This window comes from Vulpes lagopus, chromosome 2, assembly GCF_018345385.1.
Source record: "Vulpes lagopus strain Blue_001 chromosome 2, ASM1834538v1, whole genome shotgun sequence".
Lineage (NCBI taxonomy): Eukaryota > Metazoa > Chordata > Mammalia > Carnivora > Canidae > Vulpes > Vulpes lagopus.
In genome coordinates, this window is record NC_054825.1 from 168,259,408 (window position 1) to 168,284,468 (window position 25,061).

Consider the following 25,061-nt stretch of genomic DNA (forward strand, 5'->3'; position numbering starts at 1 on the left):
GTGGCCAAGTTCAAAAAGGGTGTTGCCTGTGTTCTCCTCTAGGATTTTGATGGAATCTTGTCTCACATTTAGATCTTTCATCCATTTTGAGTTTATCTTTGTGTATGGTGCAAGAGAGTGGTCTAGTTTCATTCTTCTGCACGTGGATGTCCAACAAAGCACCATTTATTGAAGAGACTGTCCTTTTTCCAGTGGATAGTCTTTCCTGCTTTGTCGAAGATGAGTTGACCATAGAGTTGAGGAACCATTTCTGGGTTCTCTATTCTGTTCCATCCGTCTATGTGTGTTTTTGTGCCAGTACCACACTATCTTCATAATTCCAACTTTGTAGTACAACCTGAAATCTGGCATTGTAATGCCCCCGGCTCTGGTTTTCTTTTTCAATATTCCCTTGGCTATTTGGGGAACTGGGCGGTATTATGCTGAGTGAAGTAAGTCAATCGGACAATCATTATGTGGTTTCACTCATAGGGGAAATATAAAAAATAGTGAAAGGGATTATAGGAGAAAAGAGAGAAAATGAGGGGGGGAAATTAGAGAGGGCGACAGAACATGAGAGACTCCTAACTCTGGGAAAGGAACAAGGGGTGGTGGAAAGGGGAGGTGGTTGGGGGGATGGGGTGACTGGGTGACGGGCACTGAGGGGGGCACTTGACGGGATGAGCACTGGGTGATATACTATATGTTGGCAAATCGAATTTCAATAAAATACATACATTAAAAAAAAGAGTCAGAAGTCAGAGGGGAAGAGGGGACCTGGAGTCCTGAGGGGAGGGGGGGAGGGGGGAGAGGAGGGGACCGGCGGAGACCCCGCCCCGGTCCACGTGATCCCGCCCCCCCCCCCGCGATCCCCCCCCCCCCCCCCCCCCCCCGCCCACGCGCTCCCGGCCGAGGGGAAGGACGCGGAGCTGCCGGGCGGGACCTCGGGGCCCGAGCCTCTGAACGGCGGCAGCTGCTCTCCCCCGGGCCGGACGGAGCGGGCAGCGGGCACCATGGAGCCCCCCTCGGCCTCTCCCCGAGCAGGGCGCGGCCCCTGGCGGGAGCTCCTGCTGGCAGGTGAGGGGCCGATCCCCTGGGAGGGGCGGGAGGTCGGGGGAGCGGCGGCCTGGGGGGGGGGGGGACGGGGCTCCGCAGGGGACGGGGCGGCGGGCGGGGCGGGGGAGCCGGCTCAGCGGCGGGACGGCCTCGGGATCTGCAGGTGGGGGTGAGGGGCTGTGTCCCAAGGGCCTCCTCACCGGGACTCAGTTTTGCAACCTGACGGAAACCACACCCAGGGACCCCAAACCCTGCCCTTGCCACCACCCTGGGATCCTGACCTGATAAGCGCCAGGCTCGGAGGGCCCCGGGGACGCTCAGCCCTGGGTGTTTGCAGCCGGGCCACCCCGGGGTACAGCACAGAGCAGACCAGTCCCTGCCCTCCCGGAGCTCACTTCTCTGGGAGGAAGACAGACCCGCAGAGACATCTGGAATGTCAGTTGACCATAAAGTTGAGGGTCCACTTCTGGGTTCTCTCTTCTGTTCCATTGATCTATGTGTGTGTTTTTGTGCCAGCACCACACTGTCTTGATGATCACAGCTTTGTAGTACAACCTGAAATCTGGCATTGTGATGCCCCAGCTATGGTTTTCTTTTTTAATATTCCCCTGGCTATTCGGGGTCTTTTCTGATTCCACACAAATCTTAAAATAATTTGTTCTAACTCTCTGAAGAAAGTCCATGGTATTTTGATAGGAATTGCTTTAAATGTGTAAATTGCCCTGGGTAACATTGACATTTTCACAATAGTAATTCTGCCAATCCATGAGCATGGAATATTTTTCCATCTTTTCGTGTCTTCCTTAATTTCTTTCAGGAGTGTTCTATAGTTTTAGGGTATAGATCCTTTACCTCTTTGGTTAGGTTTATTCCTAGGTGTCTTATGCTTTTGGGTGCAACTGTAAATGGGATTGACTCCTTAATTTCTTTTTCTTCAGTCTCATTGTTAGTGTATGGAAATGCCACTGACTTCTGGGCATTGATTTTGTATCCTGCCACACTGCCAAATGGCTGTATGAGTTCTAGCAATCTTGGGGTGGAGTCTTTTGAGTTTTCTATGTAGAGTATCATGTCATCGGCAAAGAGGGAGAATTTGACTTCTTCTTTGCCAATTTGAGTGCCTTTTATTTCTTTTTGTTGTCTGATTGCTGAGGCTTGGACTTCCAGTACTATGTTGAATAGCAGTGGTGAGAGTGGACATCCCTGTCTTGTTCCTGATCTTAGGGGAAAGGCTCCCAGTGCTTCCCCATTGAGAATGATATTTGCTGTGGGCTTTTTGTAGATGGCTTTTAAGATGCTGAGGAATGTTCCCTCTATCCCTACACTCTCAAGAGTTTTGATCAGGAATGAATGCTGTAGTTTGTCAAATGCTTTCTCTGCATCTATTGAGAGGATCATATGGTTCTTGTTTTTTCTCTTGCTGATACAATCAATCACATTGATTGCTTTATGAGTGTGAACCAGCCTTGCATCCCCGGGATAAATCCCACTTGGTCATGGTGAATGTCATGTCAGGTACTGAAAAGGCCCTGAAGGGAACAGAGGAGGGAAAGGTCAGAGTGTGAGGACAGAAGGTCCTCAGAGGAGGCGTCAGGGCAGGCCTCTCCCAGGGACCCCCTGAGTGTGAGCAGGTATCTGAGGGCAGTGAGGGACTGAGCCACACACATCTGAGGAAGAACATACAAAACAGAGGAAATTAAGTTCAAAGACCCAAAAGTAATGTCATCATGCCACTGACTTGACCAGCATGAGACACACAGAGACACCCAGATACGGGTGCACACTCACACACACACCTGGAGGCTGGGGGATTAGGACCTGCTCCATATCCAGGGCCCCAGCTCTCCATCCCAACACATAGGTCCAAACACTGATCTGTCCCCTCTCTTCCCTCCTAGTCTCACTCTTAATCTCCTGGAACCCGCTCACCACTGCCCAAGTCACTGTGGAATCCGTGCCTCCCAATGCTGCTGAAGGGAAGGACGCTCTTCTGCGGGTCCTCAATCTGCCTGGGGATACAGCAGGCCTTGCCTGGTTCAGAGGGGAAATTGTAGCACCTGTCCATCAAATTGTATTATATGTAGTAGACACACGAGTAATTACCCCGGGGCCTGCATACAGTGGCAGAGAGATAATATACCCCAATGGATCCTTGCTGTTCCAGAACATCACCCTGAAAGACACAGGATCCTACATCCTACAAATCATAAACAGAAAATTTGAAACTGCACTAGTCCCTGGAGAGCTCCGAGTATTCCGTGAGTAATTCCTCTCTCACCTCTGGTGTCGGGTGGGGGGAATTCTACTTCACACACACAGGATTCACAGGCCTGCACTGGGCCTCCATCCCTCTCTGCATTATGTCCCTGTAGTGGTTCAAACGTTTAGGTGGGGACCCACACACACTGGAGACACATTTCCTGAGATACGAATTCCTTTCCTGGAATCCAGACTCTTGTGATCATCTGACAAAGACAATGCAGGACACATTCAAGGCCATGCCTGAGGGATCCTCCCCAGACTTCAGCCCAGAAAGCCTCTGCTCAGACCACTGTCTTGGGGCCCCTGATTCTGGTGACTCCGGGAGTCTGTGCCAGGATGGGGTTAGGGCTCCTGTGCAGAGCTGACTGGGAGCAAGGAATTCCTGAAAGCTGAAGCTGGTCACCAGCCAAGTGCTCAGTGTCAAGAGCCACATGAGGGGAGTGGCAGGACCTGGGCCTTCACCTGAGGCTCAGAATGGACAGCACACACCTAACAGGTCTCCAGTCCATTGGCCAACTGCTGTGGGGGACTGGGGACCTCCAGAGGAAAGGCAGCTCCTCAGGGAGCAACAGAGCAGTGACATGCTCCTGGCAGCTCCTCCTCCACCCAGATTCAGGCCCAGGGAGCCCTCTCCTGTGGGGCAAGCAGGAACAGAGGCCATTTGGTTGACCAGCTGCTATGGACAAAATTTAAATCAGATATTTCAGGATGTTAAAACTTAATTCACAGGCCTGGCAAGTAGACATCATCTACCGTTATTCCTCTTGCATCCTGGGGAAACCAAGGCACAGGGAGAAATAGTCACTGAGTCGGGGTCACACAAACTGATGAGCAGCACATCAGTCACCCAATTTCTCTTTGCAAACCCAGCCCCATTGTCTCCTCCGTCAGTGGGAGGGATGCTGGTCTGGGCAGTGAGACCAAATGGAGGCTCACTCCAGTTTACTCAGAATGACCTGCCTCAGCAATCAGAGGAAGAATGCCCTTGCCCCCCCCCCACCCCAGGGGGCTCATCCTTACCTGCCTGGGCTGAACTTGAAATCGGATTGTTTCCTGATGTGTTGCTGTGGCTCCCACTGGGGTGTAAAGGATGGGACTTGCCTTCTCCTCCGGACTCTGCACCTGAAACCAGCATACGGTCCACGGGTCCATGCGTAACAGACTCAGTTGCTTTTGCTTAGGAGGGAAGGAGTGGATGGTGGGGGACTCTCTCCCGCTGGAGGGCAGGGAGCCTGTGTGGCCAGACCTCCTAGGATCCTGCACCCAGGACCCCTCTCTGAAGAGATGATGGATCATTCATCGCTCACCACCCCTGTTTCCTGCGCATTCTCTGGCTCTTTGCTTGGTGGTTGGACTCGGCTCTGCCATGTAAGAGGTCACTGCCTCATGTCACTCGTTATCAAACAGCCAGGGGGTGCTACGTCTCCATGCCCCGGGGGTGGGGGTGCGGGGCGCTGAGAAGTGAACTGACCTCTGGGCTTGTTCCTGGTTTCTTCAACAGTAATTATTGCTCAGAACCCATTCTCTAGGGCAGGCCCGCAGGTCTGTGATGAACCAAGAGAGGTCCATGGCTCTCTGCATTTGTCCCAAATACTGACCAAATACTGCTCTGTAATCCACATTTGAGAGGGCCTGTGCTTTCAGGCACACAGAGCAGGGGCCTTACCTTCTCTCAGCGCTCAGATCTGCATGCATTTGTCTTGAGATACACACCTGCCTTATTCTTTTAAAGACTCAGTTTGGCTGAAAGCTAGAGATGCCAACTCTGACTCATGATACCTGTGGAAAGAGGTGCCTGGGGCCTCAGTTGGTTAAGCATCTGCTTTCAGTTCAAGTCATGATCCCAGGGAGCTGGGTTCGAAGCCTGGATGAGGATCCCTGCTCAGTGGGGAATCTGCATCTCCTTCTTCCTCTGCCTGTTCCTCCCCTTGCTTATGTGCTCTGTCTCTCTCTAATAAATAGAATCTTTAAAAAATAATGTCTGCCGAGGAATCACAGGTACCACACAGGGCAATGTTCTCTCTATTGTCTGCACAGCGGAGTTACACAAACCCAGCATCACAAGCAACAACTCCAGCCCCGTGGAGAATGCGGATTCTGTAGTGTTAATGTGTGAAGCTCAGACTCAGAGCACAAGCTGCCTGTGGTCAGTAAACAGTAAGAGCCTCCCGGACAGTCCCAGGCTGGAGCTGTCCCTGGACAACAGGACTCTCACTGTACATGGTGTCACAAGGAATGACACAGGACCCTATGAGTGTGAAACTCGGAACCCAGTGAGTGCTGATCGTAGTGACCCATTCACCCTGAATGTGCTCTGTAAGTAACTTCTGTTCCTACCTGGTCCAGGCTGTCAGCTCAAGTTCACACAGCCAGAGGCCAAGCCACATCCCTCCTTTTGGGGTCCATGTCCATGACCCTCAGCTGGACACCCAGCCTGGCCATGGCTTCTTGTCCTGCAAACTTGGGCAAGCTCAGCCTAAACAAGACTAGGAGGGGATGGGCTGCTCCTTCCTGAGAGGGTCAGCAGCCTGGGAGGGGAAACAGCTTTATGTCTCAGACCCAGGCTCAGTGAACACAGAGGGCTTCTTGTTGGGACATTTTATCATTTTGTTTTATTTTAAAGATTTTATTTATTTATTTATTCATTCATGAGAGAGAGAGAGAGAGAGAGAGAGAGAGAGAGGCAGAGACACAGGCAGAGGGAGAAGTAGGCTCATGCAGGGAGCCTGATGTAGGACTCAATCCTAGGACTCCAGGATCACACCCTGGGCCAAAGGCAGGCGCTAAACCGCTGAGCCACCCAGGGATCCCCTGGTTGGGACATTTAAAAACAAGGTTGGGACCCAGCTTAGAGGGACACTGTGGCTCTTATGCAGACTAGGAGGTTCCCCTTCCCTGGGATTTTATCCTGTGTGGCTTTATTCTGTTTGCTCCCAGATGGCCCGGACACACCCACCATTTCCCCCTCAGACTCCTACTACCGTCTAGGGGCAAACCTCAGTCTCTCCTGCCGCACAGCCTCTAACCCACCTGCACAGTATTCTTGGCTTATCAATGGGAGACTCCCGTCATTCACACAGGAGCTCTTTATCCCCAACATCACTGCCAACGATAGTGGATCCTATACCTGCCTCGTCTATAACTCTGGCACCTGCCTCAATAAGACCACAGTCAAGACCATCACCGTCTCTGGTAAGTGCATCCCTGGAGTATCTGTACTGAGCAGTGTGGTGAAGGTCTGTCTGCTTTTCAAAAAAGAGCCTATACAAGTTATTTCCCATTTGCTTGACATGGTCAATCCCTAGGTCTGTCCCTCAACTCTCCCATGACATGTCTGCAGGCACTTCCTCCCCTTACTCTCAAATTTTTCATTGCAGACCTTGAGTTCTGCCTGGAACATGGAGAGAAGGGTTCTCAGCTCCAGAGAGCCCTGTACACAAAGAGGACTTTGCAAATAGGGAAGAAAGAAGGATCCTCAAGTTCAAGTTGTTTTTTTGTTGTTGAATTGCAGAAGTGCTTTATATATTCTGGATGTTAACCTCTTACCAGATATGAGTTGCAAATGTTTCCTTCCAATCCATTCATTGCTGTCACTTTTTATTTTTTAGTGAACTTTAATGTGACACTATATGGCATGAGCACAATGTGACATTAGTTTCGGGTGTGCAACATAGTGATCGAACAATTCTATACATTATACTGTGCCACACAATGTAACTCCCACCCATCACCATGCAGCCCCATTAGAATATAATGACTGTATTTCATATCCTGTTCATTCCATAACTAGTGATACCACTCTGACAATTGTGTTTGGATGCACAGAAGTTTTCCATGTTGATGCTATCCCATTCATCTGTTTTTTTCTTTTGTTGTCTTTGCTTTGGGTGTCATATCTAAGAAATCATTGGGAAATCCAGTCTCAATAAGTTTTTGCTTTGTGTTTTCTTCTAAGACTTTTACGGTTTAGACTCTTATGTTTAGCTGTCTGATCTTTTTTTTATTTCTTTTAAAAAATATTTTATTTAAATTAAATTTGCCAACAGTGCTCATCCCATCAAGTGTCCTCCTTAGTGGCCATCACCCTATTACCCCATATCCCGACCCTCTTCCCCTTCTGCAAACCTTTGTTTGTTTCCCCAGAGTTAGGAGTCTGTCGTGGTCTGTCTTCCTCTCTAATTTTTTCCCACTCAGTTTCCCTCCTTTCCCTTATAGTCTCTTTCACTATTTCTTTTTTTTTAATTTTTTTAATTTTTATTTATTTATGATAGTCAGAGAGAGAGAGAGAGAGAGAGAGAGAGAGAGAGAGAGAGAGAGGCAGAGACACAGGCAGAGGGAGAAGCAGGCTCCATGCACCGGGAGCCCGATGTGGGATTCGATCCTGGGTCTCCAGGATCGCGCCCTGGGCCAAAGGCAGGCGCCAAACCGCTGCGCCACCCAGGGATCCCTCTTTCACTATTTCTTATACCACACATATGATTGAAGCAATAGGATAATTGTCTTTCTCCATTGACTTATTTCACTCAGCATAATACCCTCCAGTTCCATCCACATTGAAACAAATGGTAGGTACTAGTCCTTTTCGATGGCTGAGTAATATTCCATTGTATACATACACCACATCTTCTTTATCCATTCATCTGTTGAAGGATATTGTGGCTTCTTCCACAGTGTGGCTATTGTGGACTTTGGTGCTATAAACATTGGGGTGCAGGTGTCTCGGCTTTTCACTGCATCTGTATCTTTGGGATAAATACTCAGTAGTGCAATTGCTGGGTCATAAGGAAGCTCTATTTGTAACTTCTTGAGGAACCTCCACACAGTTTTCCAGAGTTGCTACACCAGTTCACATTCCCACCAACAGTGCAAGAAGGTTCCCTTTTCCATATCTTCACCAATATTTGTTGTTTCCTGCCTTGTTAATTTTCCCCATTCTCACTGGTGTGAGGTGGTATCTCATTGTGGTTTTGATTTGTATTTCCCTGATGGCACGTGATGTGAAGCATTTTTTCATGTGCTTATTGGCCATGTGTAGGTCTTCTTTGGAGAAATGGGTGTTCATGTCTTCTGTCCATTTCATGATTGGATTGTTTGTTTCTTGGATGTTGAGTTTGATAAGTTCTTTATAGATCTTGGATACTAGCCCTTTATCTGATATGTTATTTACAAATATCTTCTCCCATTCTGTAGGTTGTCTTTTAGTTTTGTTGACTGTTTCCTTTGCTGTGCAGAAGCTTTTTATCTTGATGAAGTCCCAATAGTTCATTTTTGCTCTTGTTTCCCTTACCTTCGTAGATATGTCTTGCAGGAAGTTTCTGTGGCCAAATTCAAAAAGGTTGTTGCCTGTGTTCTCCTCTAGGATTTTGATGGATTCTTGTCTCACATTTAGATCTTTCATCCATTTTGAGTTTATCTTTGTGTCTGGTGTAAGAGAATGGTCTAGTTTCATTCTTCTGCATGTGGCTGTCCATTTTTTCCAACACCATTTATTGAAGTGATTGTCCTTTTTCTAGTGAATATTCTTTCCTGCTTTGTCGAAGATGAGTTGACCATAGAGTTGAGGAACCATTTCTGGGTTCTCTATTCTGTTCCATTGATCTATGTGTCTGTTTTTATGCCAGTACTATACTGTCTTGGTGATCACAGGTTTGTAATAGAGCTTGAAGTCAGGCATTGTGATACCACCAGTTTTTTTTCAACATTCATCTGGCTATTTGGGGTCTTTTCTGGTCCCATACAAACTTTAAGATTGTTTGTTCCAATTCTGTGAAGAAAGTCCATGGTATTTTGATAGGGATTGCATTAAATATGTAAATTGCTCTGGGTAGCATTGACATTTTCACAATATTTAGTCTTCCAACCCATGAAGATGAAATGTTTTCCCATCTTTTTATGTCTTCCTCTATTTCTTTCATAAGTGTTCTGTAGGTTTTAGAGTGTAGATCCTTTACCTCTTTGGTTAAGTTTATCCCTAGGTATTCTATGGCTTTGGGTGCAATTATAAATGGGATTGATTCCTTAATTTCTTTCTTCAGTCTCATTGTTAGTGTATACAAATGCAACTGATTTTTGTGCACTAATTTTGTATCCTGTCACATTACTGAATGGCTGTATGAATTCTAACAGTCTTCGGGTGGATGGAATCTTTTGGGAGAGTTTGACTTCTTCTTTGCCAATTTGAATGCCTTTTATTTCTTTTTGTTGCCTGATTGCTGAGGCTAGGACTTCTAGTACTATGTTGAACAACAGTGGTGATAATGGATATCCCTGTCATGTTCCTGATCTTGTGGAAAGGCTCTCAGTTTTTCCCCATGAGAATGATATTTGCTGTGGACTTTTCATAAATGGCTTTTATGATATTGAGAAATGTTTCCTCTATCCCTATGATTTGAAGAGCTTTGATCAGGAATGGATGCTGTATTTTGTCAAATGCTTTCTCTGCATCTATTGAGAGGATCATATGTTTCTTGTCTTATCTTTTATTGATGTAATCTATCACATTGATTGCTTTATGAATGTTGAACTACCTTTGCATCCCAGGAATAAATCCCAGTTGGTTGTGGTGAATAATCGTCTTAATGTACTGTTGGATCCTATTGACTAGTGTCTTGGTGAGAATTTTTACATCCATGTTCATCAGGGAAAGTGGCCTATAATTCTCCTTTTTGGTGGGGTCATTGTCTGGTTTTAGGATCAAAGTAATGCTGGATTCCTAGAATGAGTTTGGAAGTATTCCCGCCATTTCTAGCCTTTGAAATAGCTTTAGTAGAATAGGTATTATTTCTTCTTTAAATATTTGGTAGAAAAGAAGACATACACATGGCCAACAAACACATGAGAAAATGCTCCGCATCACTTGCCATCAGAGAAATACAAATGAAAACCACAATGAGATACCACCTCACACCAGTGAGAATGGGGAAAATTAACAAGATGGGAAAGAACAAATGTTGGAGAGGATGTGGAGAAAGGGGAACTCTCTTGCACTGTTGGTGGGAATGTGAACTGGTACAGCCAATCTCAAAAACTGTGTGGAGTTTCCTCAAAGAGTTAAAAATAGAACTTCCCTACAACTCAGCAATTGCACTGCTGGGGATTTACCCCAAAGATGCAGATGCAGTGAAATGCCAGGACACCTGCACCCTGATGTTTATAGCAGCAGTGTCCACAATAGCCAAACTGTGGAAGAAGCCTCAGTGTCCATTGAAAGATGAATGGATAAAGAAGATGTGGTGATGGAATATTAATCAGCCATTAGAAACGACGAATATCCACCATTTGCTCCGACGTGGATGGAACTGGAGGGTATTATACTGAGTGAAGTAAGTCAATCAGAGAAGGGCAAACGTTATATGGTTTCATTTATATGGGAAATATAAGAAAGAGTGAAAGGGATTATAGGGGAAAGGAGAGAAAATGAGTGAAAATATCAGAGAGGGAGACAGAACATGAGAGAATCCTAACTCTGGGAAACGAACAAGGGGTAGTGGAAGGGGAGGTGAGCAGGGAGATGGGGTGACTGGGTGACGGGCACTGAGTGGGGCACTTGACGGATTGGACACTGGGTGTTATGCTATGTGTTGGCAAATTGAACTCTAATAAAAAAATACAAAAAAAGTAAATATTTGGTAGAATTCCCCTGGGAAGCCATCTGGCCTTGGAGTTCTGTGTCTTGGGAGGTTTTTGATGACTGCTTCCATTTCCTCACTGGTTATTGGCCTGTTCAAGTTTTTTTATTTCTTTCTGTTTCTGTTTTGGTAATTTGTCGGTTTCCAGGAATGCATCCATTTCTTCCAGATTGCCTAATTTGTTGGCCTATAGTTACTCATAATACATTTTAAAAATCATTTGTATTTCCTTGGTATTGGTTGTGATTGCTCCTCTTTCATTCGTGATTTTACTAATTTGAGTCTTTTTTCTTTTTAATAAGTCTTCCTAGGGATTTGTCTATCTTATTAATTCTTTTGAAGAACCAGCTCCTGATTTTGTTGACAGTTCTTCTGGTCTCTGTTTCATTGAGTTCTCCTCTAATCTTTATTATCTCTCTTCTTTTGCTTGGTTTAGGCTTTATTTGCTGTTCTTTCTCCAGTTCCTTTAGGTGCAAGGTTAGCTTGTGTATTTGAGATTTTTCCAATTTTTTGAGGGAGGTTTGTATTGCGATGTATTTCAGTCTTTGGATCGCCTTTGTCATATTCCAAAGATTTTGAACAGTTGTACTTCCATTTTCATTAGTTTCCATAAATCTTTTAAATTTTTCTCTAATTTCCTGGTTGACTAATTCATCTTTTAGTAGGATGCTCTTTAACCTTCAAGTATTTGAGTTCCTTCCAAATTTCTTCCTGTAATCGAGTTCTAGTTTCAAAGCAATGGGGCCTGAAAATATACAGGGGATAATCCCAATCTTTTGGTATCATTTAAGACCTGATTTGTGTCCCAGTATGTGGTCTATTTTGGAGAAAGTTCTATGTGCACTTGAGAAGAATGTGTATTCAGTTGAATTAGTATGGAATGTTCTGTATATATCTGTGAAATCCATTTAGTCTAGTGTGTCACTTAAGGCTCTTGTTTCTTTTTTTTTTTTTGTATATTTTTTTATTGGAGTTCAATTTGCCAACATATAGCATAACACCCAGTGCTCATTCCATCAAGTGCCCCCTTCAGTGTCCATCCCTTGTTTCTTTGGTGATGTTCTTTTTTTAAAATGTTATTATTATTATTATTTATTTATGATAGTCACACACACACACACACACACACACACACACACAGAGGCAGAGACATAGGCAGAGGGAGAAGCAGGCTCCATGCACTGGGAGCCCGACGTGGGATTCGATCCCGGGTTTCCAGGATCGCGCCCTGGGCCAAAGGCAGGCGCCAAACCGCTGCGCCACCCAGGGATCTCCTCTTTGGTGATGTTCTCCTTAGAAAATCTGTCCTTTGCTGAGAATGCCGTGTTGAAGTCTCCTGCTATTAATATATTATTATCTATATATCTCTTTACTTTGGTTATTAATTGGTAGATATACTTGGCTGCTCCCACATTAGGGGCATAAATATTCATACTTGTTAGGTCTTCTGGTTGGATAGACCTTTTATGTATGATATAATGTCTCTCTTCATCTCTTATTACAGTCTTTGGTTTAAAATCTATTTATCTGATATGAAGATTGCTACCTCAGTTTTCTTTTGAGGACCATTTGAATGGTAAATCGTTCTCCACCACCTCATTTTCAATCTGGAGGTGTTCTTAAGCCTAAAATGAGTCTGTTGTAGATAGCATATAGATGGGTTGCTTTTTAATCCAGTCTGTTACCCTGAGGCTTTTGATTGGATCATTTAGTCCATTCACTTTCAGAGTAACTATTGAAAGAGATGAATTTAGTACCATAGTATTACCTATACAGTCCCTGTTTCTGAAGATTGGTTTTTTGGGGTGGTTTTTCCTTCACTTATAGGGTCCCCCTTAATATTTCTTGGAGAGCTTGTTTGGTGGTCACATATTCTTTCAGTTTCTGTCTATCCTGGAAACTCTTTGTCTCTCCTTCTATTCTATTGAGCCTTGCTGGGTAAAGTATTTTTTTTCTTGGATAAAGTATACTTGGCTGCATGTTTTTCTCATTTAGTACCCCGAATATATCATGCCAGCCCATTTCTGGCCTGCCAGGTCTCCATGGATAGGTCTGCTGCTAATATGATATTTCTCCCCATATAAATTAGAATCTCTTGTCTTGAGCTGCTTTTAGGATTTTTTCTTTATCTCTGAAATTTGCAAGCTTCACTATTATGTCGGGGTGTTGATCAGTTTTTATTGATTTTGGGGGGCTCCTCTCTATCTCATGGATATGAATGCCCGCTTCCTTTCCCTGATGAGGGAAGTTCTCAGCTATAATTTGTTCATATATACTTTGCGGTCCTCTCTCTCCACATCTTCTCCAATCCCAATGAGGTGAATATTATTCCTTCTCAAACTATCACTTATTTCCTGAAGCCTCTCCTTGTAGGTTTTTAATTTTCTCTTTTTCCCTCAACTTCCTTCCTTCTATCAACTTGTCTTCTATGTCACTCTCACTTCTACCTCATTAACCCCAGCAGTTAGAGCATCTACTTTAGATTGCATCTCAGTTAAAGTATTTTTAATTTTGGCATGATTAGATAGAAATTCTGCAGTAAGAAAATCTCTAGAGTCCTTTATTGCTTTTTTCAAGAGCTACCAATAACTTTATAATTGTATCCCTGAATTGTATCTCTGACATGCTACTTAAATCCATATCCATTAGATCTGTGGCAGAGAGTATTACTTCTGGTTCTTTCTTTTGTGGTCAATTTTTCCTTCTAGTAATTTTGTCCAGTGCAGAATGGCTGTATGAGGGAGCAGCATCAAAAATAACAACCATAACCTAAATGAAACACACCTTAGACAATTCCGAAGAGGTCAGGGAGCAGAAGAGAAAAGAAAAAGAAAAGAAAGGAAAAGAAAAGAAACCCCATGAAAGTGAAAAAATTTTTAAATAGTAAAAAATTAAAAAATAAGGGTGGGGAGGAAGTGGTTGGGGAGAGAGAATATAGTCTCAGAGTGGACCTAGAGGGTAATCCTCTTGCTTCGGAGTGTACTTTGTTCTGTATGTTAGAAGGTGCTTGGGGAATCCCCGGGTGATTCAGCAGTTTAGCGCCTGCCTTCAGCCCAGAGTGTGGTCCTGGAGTCCCGGGATCGAGTCCCACATTGGGATCCCTGCGTGGGGCCTGCCTCTCCCTCTCCCTCTGCCTGTGTCTCTGTCTCTGTCTCTGTCTGTCTCTCTTTCTCTCTCTCTGTCTGTCTTTAATGAATAAATAAATAAAATCTTTTTAAAAAAGAGGTAATAATTTCCAAATTTATATAAACCAGCAAAACTTATATAGAGACACAACAGCTACCACAGAAACAAAAACAAGATAAAAGGGGGGGAGCAGAATGGGAAGGAAGAGAGAATATAATCTCACAGAATGAACCAACATGGTGTTACACTTGGTTGAGTGTGTTTAGGTTTGTATGTTAGAAGGTACTAAATTCCAAAATTATAAAACAAAACAAGGCTAAAAGAAAAAAAACCAACCCATAACTTATATATCTACAAAAATTAAATTTAATATGTTGAAAGGAATCCAAAAGTTAAGAATATATCTATAGCATGTAATTGTAAAAATAATGAAGGTCAAAAAGGAAAAAACTTAAAAGTGAAGAGTTGATAAGATATTGGAGTTATAGCAGGAAAAAAAATATTGGATATTTTTAACCTGAAAGGTAAACAACTTATAAGGGAAAAACCTCAAGTTCTAGAAATTATTTTCCCTCAGTTCTGGAGCTTTCCAGTGCTGCTTGGTCAGTAAATTTGCTATTCCCCTGTTCTTCCAGCTGTTCTGGGGGAAGGGCCTGCTGCACTGATTCTCAGGTGTCAAGGACAGAGATGCCCTGCCTTTGGCCTGGCATGAAGCTGATTGTCCTGTGAGGCCTTTATTTTCCAGAGGCCCCGCCTCTCCCAGGTGAAAGAAAAGAAAGGGCAGTGGCCAGATCTCCAGCCCTCGAGGCAAAAGCTCCCCAGGTGTACCAAGCTGCAGTCTCTCAGTGCATACTGGTTTAGGTCCTCCTGGGAGCATGCATGGGGGCACTGATTTGTAGAAATTTGTAGGGGCCTAGCAGCAGGAGAGCTTTCCCTGTCTTGTGCACTCCTCATTCCTCCTTTCCCAGAGGGAATGTAGGATAGCTAGCTTCTGTATGTTTCCTGGCCCTGGGACAGAAAGTGCTGTGCTGCTGGATTTGTGCCCCTGGAAGGGATGGAGGATAGCCTGTTTCTGTCCACTGCCAGGCAACCTTCCCAGCCTGCCTCTCCCAGATGCCCCAGGAGGATTGCTGCATTCCAGTCCTGTACTGCAATCTGTCTGCAGTTTGCACTTTATGGTACCAGTTAAGCTTTCTCCTGGGTGCCCCTATTTTTACTATGTCTCTAGGAATATTGAGGCTTCACTGCCCCTCCTGCGATTCTGCTATATTTCCCCCACTGAGCCCTTTCCAGTCAGGGGAGACTCTCAGGAGCAGATTTCTAAAGTTTCCAATTCTGCACTGCACTGTTTTCCTGCAGTGACTTTCCAAGGCTCCCTCCCCTGCTGATTATCTTCTGATATATCCTCTCCATTCCTCTTCTCTGCCTTCCTACCTTGTAAGAAGTGATCACTTTTCTCTCTGTAGCATTCCAGTTCTCTCTTTATACCTCAGGTTGAATTCATAGGTGTTCAGGAAGGTTTGAAAGTTATCTAAGTCTAGGGCACCAGATGAAACAAGGCCCCCTACTCTTCTGCCATCTTGCCTTCTTCTCATTGATCACTTGAAGTTAATTTTTGTACATGGTATAAGGTCGGATCCAACTACATTTATTTTCATGGATATCCAGTGTTCCCACACCATTTGTGGAATACATTTTTTCTCCATGAATGGTCATGACAACCTTATTGAAATCATTGGACCACATATGACAGAGTTTGTTTCTGGGATGCCTATTCTATTCCATTGGTCTCTATGTCTGTCTTTATATCACAGTCCTGTTAAGGTGGTTACTGTAACTTTGAAGTCACGAAGTAGGAATCTTTCCCCCTGATGATGTGGTTGCTGGCCATGTGAAGGGAAGAGATTCCTGGTGCTGATATTACAGAGACATCCAGGCAGAGCAGACACATGACTGAGGATCAGAATGTGAGGGATGGTGGAGGGCAGCCCTCTCCTTATAGAGCATCACCTGAAAAAAGACACTTATCCTTCTGCAGACAGGAGAGCCATATTCTTGAGTACATTTACAGAGCCTGCTGGGGCTCTCAGATGGATGAGATCTCAGAGGAAGATGTGTGGCCTCAGGCCAATTCTCATTCCATCACCTCCTGTGTTTCTCTGCAGAGCCAGTGCCAAAGCCCTCTCTCTGGGTCACCAACATCACAGTCACAGAAAATAGGGACTCTGTGGTCCTGACTTGCTCCACAAGTAACGTGGGGGTCTCTATCCAGTGGTTTTTGAATGGCCAGAATCTAAAGCTCATGGAGAGAAGGAACCTGTCCCAGGGCAACAGCAACCTGACCATACACCCTGTCAAGAGGGAGGATTCTGGGAATTACCAGTGTGAGGTCGCCAACCCCGTCAGTTCCAGTAAAAGTGACCCCATCAAGCTGGATGTGATCTGTGAGTGACCCTTGACCATTCACCCTTCCTTCAGTATATTTTTCTGGGAGGGGATATCAAATAGGTGCAGCCTCAGAGAAGACGAGAGCCTCCTTCATAGTGTGTAGGACAATGTGAATAAGACCTCTAGAATTAAATTAATCTTGTCAGCATTTTGGTTCTGATATGTATCAGCTGTTGGGCATCAGGCAAGATGCTCAACCTGCTAAATTTCATTGAGCTTATGAGATGAAATCCTGAGATAGTATCATACACAGATTTAGGACTCAAAGAAATTTAGAGGTATTTTTCCTTTATTAAGTTTTTGTTACTAGCTGTAATGTCACGCGGACTTGAGATTAAGTGCTGTATTATCAAGTTCCAGCTCTGTGACCTTTACTGATTTGGATAAGCCCTTTAAATGCTCAGATACTCATTTTGCACAGTGGGGATGATACCCAGTCCCTCATGGCAGGAGAAGCAGCAGATGAGATAATATTTCTCTTGTGCCTGCCTTGCACAGAGCTGACCTCAAAAGCAAACAGCTAATGTTATTCTCTTTAATCAGTACTGAATGGACAGGTAAGGGCCTTCCTTTAAGACCAACAATGATGATAAAAAAGGAAGACAGAGAGGAAGAGGTATAATATGAGAGGATGAACAGTCCCAGAGGTGGGGGGACAATGTAAAGATTAGGGAAAGTCCAAGGTTTCACTGTGAGGAAGAGAAATGATGTAGCAGTCAGGGGGTGAGGACTCTGTGGTGACAACACACACACACCACCCAGACCTCAGTGGCCTTGCCTTACTCCCTAAGCAGGCCCTTCCCCCACCGCCCCTCTTGGTGTCCCCAGATTCGACTTGGGACTTGTTCCCCTCCCTTTTTCTTCTTATTTCAGATGAAAGAAGCACCACAGGCCTCCCTGTGAGGTCCATCATTGGCACTGCACTTGGGGTTCTGCTTGGAATAGCACTCACGGCTGCTCTGGGGTGTCTCTTGCTCTGCACAAGGACTGGAAGGTACGATGGCATTTCCCACAAACTTATCCTGTCCCACAGCTCACCCCCAGACAGGAAGACCCTGTCCTGACCCAGGATTCTGGGCTGGCTCTTCCAGGCCTCCCATCTGCCCCCTGGATTTTCCCTCTCATTGCATCAGGCTCCCTCCCGACCACCTGCTGACCTGGGTGCTTCATTCACAGCCTCCTTGGTTATAAATTAGGGGCAACTAGGAAACAGCTCTTCAGGGTTGTCCTGGTTCACTTATCAAATCTACAGCAATGCTGTAAGTGATCAATAACAGCACCTCTCCATAGTTTATTTAAGACTATACACCATGTGAAGGGGATTTGTGACCTCAGGATATGAGGATGGTCCTGGCCAATGCCACCCAAGGGAGACTGGAATAACCTGCCAGGCCAGGCAGGGTCATCCCCCAAAATGGCAGATACGGGAATCAGAGCCTCTGTTGTGTGAGATCAGAGAACCTGGGCTCATCCAGGGAGAAATCCTGTGACGTGCTTTATGCCTCTTCCAGGCAGATAGAGATGGAATAAAGGCTGTTGTCACATTACAGCATCTTCTGGCCTGAGGGAGTGAGGGTCTGACCACATCAGAGGCCCCGCATTCAGGGATCCAGCATCCCCAGGGCTCCCCACATGTCCTGAACATACACCTGCAGCCTTTCCCCTTCCGCTCAGTCAAACCCTCATGTTTGATTCCTCTCCTGGGTCCTCCATCCCTTTTCAGGACAATTTCTCCTAGATTTCATTGTCTGTGGGTCTTCCCCTCTGGGCCTGGGACAGATGTGCTCCCAAGGCCTTTCCTTTCCCCTCTCCTGGGACCTTGCTTTCCTAATCAGCAGTGGTGGAGAGAGGAATTCTCGAACTCCTGCCAGAATGAGGATTTTCCTTTTCCCCTGCTCTGACACCAAATGTTGTGACTTCACCCTGCACCCCTCACCCATAAGCATGATCTCTTCTAGGGCCAGTGCCTGGCATGATGTCAGAGAGCTCTGGCATCCAGCATCCACTGCCCGTGAGTATTGTTCAGCCTTGCTGGTACTGGGAGCCCCATAGATCTGCCCCACAATGTCCACCCCTGGAGTCACCCCCTTGGCTTCTGACTCTTTCTCTGGGGCTTCAGCCAGGGTACCTCCACTACCTATAATTCCTGACCTCTGGAAATCTGATCATTAGTCAGCACCTGGCCATAACTGGGCTCTAAAATGGACCATCAGTCTCTCCCTGGGAGGTTCTCCTTTTGTGGTTCTCTGAGAGCTAAAGACGTGTCCCTGGCTGGGAGGGTGAGCTCAAGCTTCCTCACAGCCCTGGGTGCTAATTCCTGTCTCTGCTCTCAGGCCATGGTCCAGCCAGCAGCAACACATCCCTGGTAAGCTCACTCCTCCCCCACTCTTTCCACTGGGGACCAGGCTGTGCAAGCTCGATGCAGGGCCACCAATCAGTTCCACAGGACAACACAAGCCCTGTGTCCCCCAGTAGCCAGGACAAGGCAAGCCTCATTCTGGCCAAGAATGGATCAACCCTCTCCTGGGGCAGGACCAGCCCGCACCATGTACTGAGTTTTCCCTGCTCCCTGGCCGAGTGTGAACCCTGGAGGTCATCTAGGGGCAGATGGGCACTGAGAGCATCAGCCAGGGGTCAAGAGCTAACAGGATTGGGGCAGAGAATGCAGTGGGGAGTGGACTGGGACAGGGGTTTGGGTTAGCGGGCTTGGAGAAGGCTGCTCAAGAGGCAGATCTGGTCACTACTTCTCTGTTATCAACACCCATTCTCTGCTGTTTAGGACTCACCGTCCAGCCCCATGGCAGCAGTTTCTATCTACCAGGTGAGTAGGGCAATGGATGTTCTGGTTCCTAATCCGAAGGGGGCTGAAGATCTGCCTCTAGCCTACCCCTGGCTGTGCATTCAGGTTCAGGAAACAGCAGAGTAAAGCAGAGTAGGGGATGGTAGGGGGAAGAAGGGGCCTGTGGCAGGAACCTGCCACACAGCCAGGCTCTCAGAGAGCAGCCCTACTCTGCCTGGAGCCTGAAAGTCTCCCAGATATGTTCTAAGAGGGTTACAGGGGTTCAGAGGCTTCTTCTTGTTTTACAGGAATTACAACACCCTGACACAAACATTTACTGCCAGATTAAACCCAAAGCAGAAGTAGCTTCTTAGTTTCCCCATGGTACTGCTCCTTGCATGGACCCTCCTGAGACCCCAGACCTAAGTGGTGTTGGGAGCCACTATCTGAGCCAGAGAACCAGCAATAAACTTTGAGGATATTCAGGGACATGGATCAATTCTGGTCAAGTTCATCAACCTTCTCTACAAACTGCTGGTGGGCAGCCTGGGACCTGGTCATCTGACTGTGGAGTCACTTCCTCCAGTGATATGCACAGCCCCCTCACTGCCCTAGGTGGTGGAGACAGAGGCCAGTCCATCTCCACATGCTCCTTGTTAAGAATGGAGGAAAAAAAAAAAAAAAGAATGGGAGAAAGCAGACACACCTAGAAGATCAAGGCTCCCAAGCCCTGGGAAGGCCTGAGGGTCCTCAGCACCACGGACAGCGTCTCAGCCCTGCTCCTCCTATGACTTGAGCAGGGAGGAGCAATGAGGGACTGCTGCAGAGGCTGCCCATTTCTGCTCTACAGAAGAGAGTGCAGTGAGGCAGAAGTAGCATTCTCATGGGACAACCCGATTCTGCTCTCATCTCTCAATCCTAAACACTTTACACATGTGTGGATGTTACTTGCTGGCACATCCATTCCAGCTCCCTGCATGGCTGATGGCTGCCTCCAGAGTGTGGCCTCAGGGCAGCTGGGAGTCTGCTCCAGCCTCTTGGGAGACCACCTGCCCCCTGAGATTCAAGCCACTCCCTTGCCTACTGAAGGCAGGAATGTTTCATGATGAACTTCTGACCCTTCATGCCTGACCTTGGAAACACACCCATTACCCATCACCCAGCCCCCCTGAGCACAACATCCTGTTTCCTGAGCCCCAGCTGAGCCCCCCAGGCAGCAGGGCTGAGCAGAAACCTAGGCTCTTCTCCCAGATCCTGGCTGAGCCCTGTTCCTGGTGTCAGAGTCCTTTGCCCTTTGCCTGCCCTTCCCTGCAGAGCAAACGTTCCACCCAAGGGCAAGTGGAGCCTGAAGATCTCCCAGGGTAGAAGCCAACATTTGAGGGTTCCTGCATCTGCCTGTGACCCCTCAGAGGGAGAGAAAAGACTAGGCCCCTCAGAGCCTCCCCCATTTCCTCCTTCACATCCTCATTCTACCCACAGAACCAACTCTGATGTTACAGACCCAGCCCTGCCCTTCTATGGGGCTCAGGTCCATTCTGTCCACTGACAGTGTCCAACATAAGGGCCACCTGGATGCTATTCTCTTTCTTTCTTTCTTTCTTTCTTTCTTTCTTTCTTTCTTTCTTTCTTTCTTTCTGCTTTTAGTTGGGTTCCCTTTGCTCTTATTTTCCTAGTTCTTGTGGTAAACTTAGATTATCAATTTGAGATATTTCCTCACTTGTAAGCATTTCTGGGTACAAATTCCCCACTCAGGGTGGCCCAGAGGTTTGGTGCCTGCTTTTGGCCCCGGGGCGTGATCCTGGAGTCCCGGGATCGGGTCCCGCATACGGCTTCCTGCATGGAGCCTGCTTCTCCCTCTGCCTGTGTCTCTGCCTCTCTCTCTCTCTCTCTCTGTGTGTGTGTCTCTCATGAATAAATAAATAAAATGTTTTAAAAAAACACAGATTCTCCACTCAGCACAGGATAAGCTGCATCCCACAAATAGTGAAGATTCTTTTTGTGTATTTAATTCTGTGTATTTTTAAAATTTCTTTTGAGACTAGCTTTTTGATCCATAGTTTATTTACATATATGTATCTTACTTTCCAAATGTTTCAGAGATTTTTCTGTTATTTCTAGTTTGATTACTATTTTTATTTTTTTAAAGATTTTATTTATTTATTCATGAGAGACACACAGAGGCAGAGAAACAGGCAGAGGGAAAAACAGGCTCCCTGTGGGGACCCCAATGTGGGACTCCATCCCAGGGCCCCAGGATCACAACCTGTGCCAAAGGGGGATGCTCAACCACTGACCCACCCAGGAGCCATGATTACTATTTTTAGGGATTACTATTCTCTGATTTCAATTATTTTAATTTTGCTTAGGGGAGGAACTCATGGGTGGCTCGGTCTGTTAAGGTCTGCCTTCGTCTCAGGTCATGATCCCAGGTTGGGGTAAAGCCTCCCCCCATCAAGTTTCACATGGGCCCCCTCCTCAGTGGAGGGCCTACTTCTCACTCTGCCCCTCCCTCTGCTTGTGCTCCCTCCCTCTCTCTCTCTCCATAACAAATAAATAAAATCTTTGAATATATTTAATGGGCACCTGGGTGGCTCAGTCAGTTAAAGGTATGCCTTCAGCTTGGGTCATATTCCCAGGGTCTTGGGATCATGCCCCACATCGGCCTTCCTGCTCAGTGGGGAGCCTGCTACTCCCTCTGCTACTCTTTCCTGTGCTCTCTCACTCTTTCTCTCTAAAAAATAAATAGTCTTAAAATAAATTTGGTTTGGGGCACCTGGCTGCCTTGGTCAGTGGAGCTTGTGTCTCTTGATGTCAGTATAGTTAGTTTGAGCCCCCAAAGGGGTGAAAGAAGTGGTTATTTCAAAACCATGTAAACGGGGTTAGCTTTAGATAAGACACCAAACATAAGCAATGGAGAAGGATGAATTGGATATCTTTTCATTTGGTCATTATTTTTAGCAGGTCAGCTGGCAACAAATTTTTATATTCTTCCTCCATCTGAAAATTTCCTTATTTCCCCTTTATTCCTGAGGATCGTTTGCCAGAGACAGGATTTGTCCTCCACTTAAAAAACAGGCCACTTCCTTCTGGCCTCCATGCCATCAGATATAAAACCTACCATCACTTGAATCAGTGTTCCTTAATATGCAATGGGTTGTTATTCTGGCTGTTTTTCAAGATATTCTTTTCTCTTGTTTTTAGTTTTCAGAAATTTGCCATGTGTCTTAGTGATGCTTATCATGTTCGGGCTTCACTCAAGCTAAATTTGGACTATTATTTCTTCATAACTTTTTCAGTCCATACTTTTTTCCTTCTTCAGGTATGCAGTAGCACCAGTGTGAGATCCTTTCTTTTTTAAGATTTATTTATTTATGGGATGCCTGGGTGGCTCAGCAGTTGAGCATCTGTCTTTCACTCAGGGCGTGATCCTGAGGTCCAGGATCAAGTGCCGCATTGGGGTGCCTGCAGGGAGCCTGCTTCTCCTTCTGCCTATGTCTCTGCCTCTCCCTCTATGTCTCTCATGAATAAGTAAATAAATATTTTTTTTTATTTTTAAGAGTTTTAAAAAACTTATTCATGAGAGAGAGACAGAGACACAGGCAGAGACACAGGCAGAGGGATAAGCAGGCTCCATGCAGGGAGCCCAATGTGGGACTCAACCCGGGGACCCCAGGACCACGCCTTGGACTGAAGGCAGGCGCTAAACCGCTGAGCCACCCAGGGATTCCAATAAATCTTTTTTTTAAAGGTTTATTTATTTATTTGGGAGAGAGAGATAGAGAGATGCTCCTGAGAATGGGGAGGGCAGAGGGAAAAAATCCTCAAGCAGATTCCCCACTGAGCAGGGAGCCCAGTGCAGGGTTTGACCTCAGGACCCTGACATCATGACCTGAGCTCAAATCAAGAGACCACAAGTCAAGGAGTATTAGCAGACTCCAGAAACTGGAAAAGGCAAGAAAATGGATCTACCTCTAGAACCTCCAGAAAGGAATGTGGACTTGCAAATATCTTTATTTTAGCTCAGTAAAACCCATATTGGACTTCTGACCTCCCAAAACATAAGATAAGAAATGTCTGTTGCTTTTGAGCTGTCGTGTTGGTGGTTATTTGTTACAGCAGTAACTGGAAGCTAATGTAGACATCATAGTAGATTATATTGTTGTATTAATATCAAATTGGGGGAACTCGAGTATCATTCTTTGGATATATAGGAGAAAATCCTGGTTTTTAAAAAAAATTTTTTTAATTTATGATAGTCACACACACAGAGAGAGAGAGAGAGAGAGGCAGAGACATAGGCAGAGGGAGAAGCAGGCTCCATGCACCGGGAGCCCGACGTGGGATTCGATCCCGGGTCTCCAGGATCGCGCCCTGGGCCAAAGGCAGGCGCTAAACCGCTGCGCCACCCAGGGATCCCCATATGAAAAGATTTTAAGGAAAGAGAATAAATTTTCCACTTCATAAGTTTAATCAGTTTCATAGAACTTTCAAGACAAATCGTCTCAAAATCAGACATGTTCATCCATAGAAAAGAGAGAATATCCCCCAACTGATTCTGAGGTTACTATAACCTTTAAATGGAAAGAGGACCAACAACCAATGTACAAAAAGAGGAAAGTATCAGGCCAGTCATCCTGATGTACAGAGAGGCAAAAATGCTAGACAAGGTATTCTCAAACCAAATCCAACAGTACATAGAATAAGACAGTAGACCAGGATTAAGTTCAGTTTGTCCCAGGAAAGCAAAGGTGATTGAACATTAGAAGCGTATAAATGGGGGGCACCTGGGTGGCTCAGTGGGAGAAGTGGCTGGCTCTTGATTTTGGCTCAGGTCATGAAGTCAGGGCCCTGGGTTAGATCCCCTTATGAGGCTCAGAGTTCAGTCAGGAGTCTCCTTGTTTCCTTTCTCTCTCTCTCTCTCTCTCTCTCTCTCTCTCTCTCTCTCTCTCTCTAAGATTTATTTATTTATTCATGAGAGACACAAAAAGACAGAAAGAGACAGGCAGTGAGAGAAGCAGGCTCTCTGTGGGGAGCCTGATGGAGGACTCAACCCTAGGACCACAGGATCATGACATGAGCCAAAAGCAGTTGCTCAACCACTGAGCCACCCAGGTTTCCTCCTTGTGGATTTCTTTCCCTGTGCTCCTGCCCATTCCTGCTCTCACAAATAAATAAATATATCTTTTTTAAGAAGACATTTATAACTGGAAGAGGGCTGGAACTTCTTGGATGCTAACAATGTTCTGTTTCCTGATCTAGCTGCCAGATTCATGGGCGTTTTTGAAAACTCAGTAAGGGGGGAGGGGCAAGATGGCGGAAGAGCAGGGTCTCCAAGTCACCTGTCCTCAACAAATTACCTAGAAAACCATCCAATCATCCTGAAAATCTACGAATTCGGCCTGAGATTTAAAGAGAGACCAGCTGGAACGCTACAGTGAGAAGAGTTCGCGCTTCTATCAAGGTAGGAAGACGGGGAAAAAGAAGTAAAGAAACAAAAGGCCTCCAAGGGGGAGGGGCCCCGCGAGGAGCCGGGCTGAGGCCGGGGCGAGTGTCCCCAGGACAGGAGAGCCCCGTCCCGGAGGAGCAGGAGCTGCACCAACCTTCCCCACGGAAAGGCCTCCCGGGAATTGGAGCAGGATCCCCAGAAAGGCGGGGACTCCCTCGGGCTCCCTGGGACAGTAGCAGAGGAACTGCGCCCCGGGGAGATGCGCCGAGCTCCCTAAGGGCTGCAGCGCTCGGCGGGACCCGGAGCAGCTCGGGGGGCTCGGGCGGCGGCTCCGCGG

The 25,061-nt window shown here is 46.2% G+C and overlaps 1 protein-coding gene across 2 annotated transcripts; it reads left to right on the forward strand.

Annotated features, from left to right (window-relative positions):
• The first annotated feature begins 928 nt into the window (after positions 1-928).
• LOC121485201 (carcinoembryonic antigen-related cell adhesion molecule 6-like) lies at positions 929-24,628 on the forward strand. Of its 2 annotated transcripts, none has more exons than XM_041745291.1 (10): positions 929-1,056; positions 2,934-3,293; positions 5,335-5,613; positions 6,235-6,489; positions 16,217-16,495; positions 17,373-17,493; positions 18,458-18,510; positions 18,833-18,864; positions 19,279-19,320; positions 24,538-24,628. In XM_041745291.1, the coding sequence occupies exons 1-10, from the start codon at positions 993-995 to the stop codon at positions 24,571-24,573; spliced, it is 1,521 nt and encodes a 506-aa protein (XP_041601225.1). In that variant the 5' UTR covers positions 929-992; the 3' UTR covers positions 24,574-24,628. The 2 variants fall into 2 exon arrangements, with proteins under 2 accessions (XP_041601225.1, XP_041601224.1); XM_041745290.1 differs by lacking the exon at positions 24,538-24,628 and adding an exon at positions 19,587-21,435.
• The last annotated feature ends 433 nt before the right edge of the window (positions 24,629-25,061 follow it).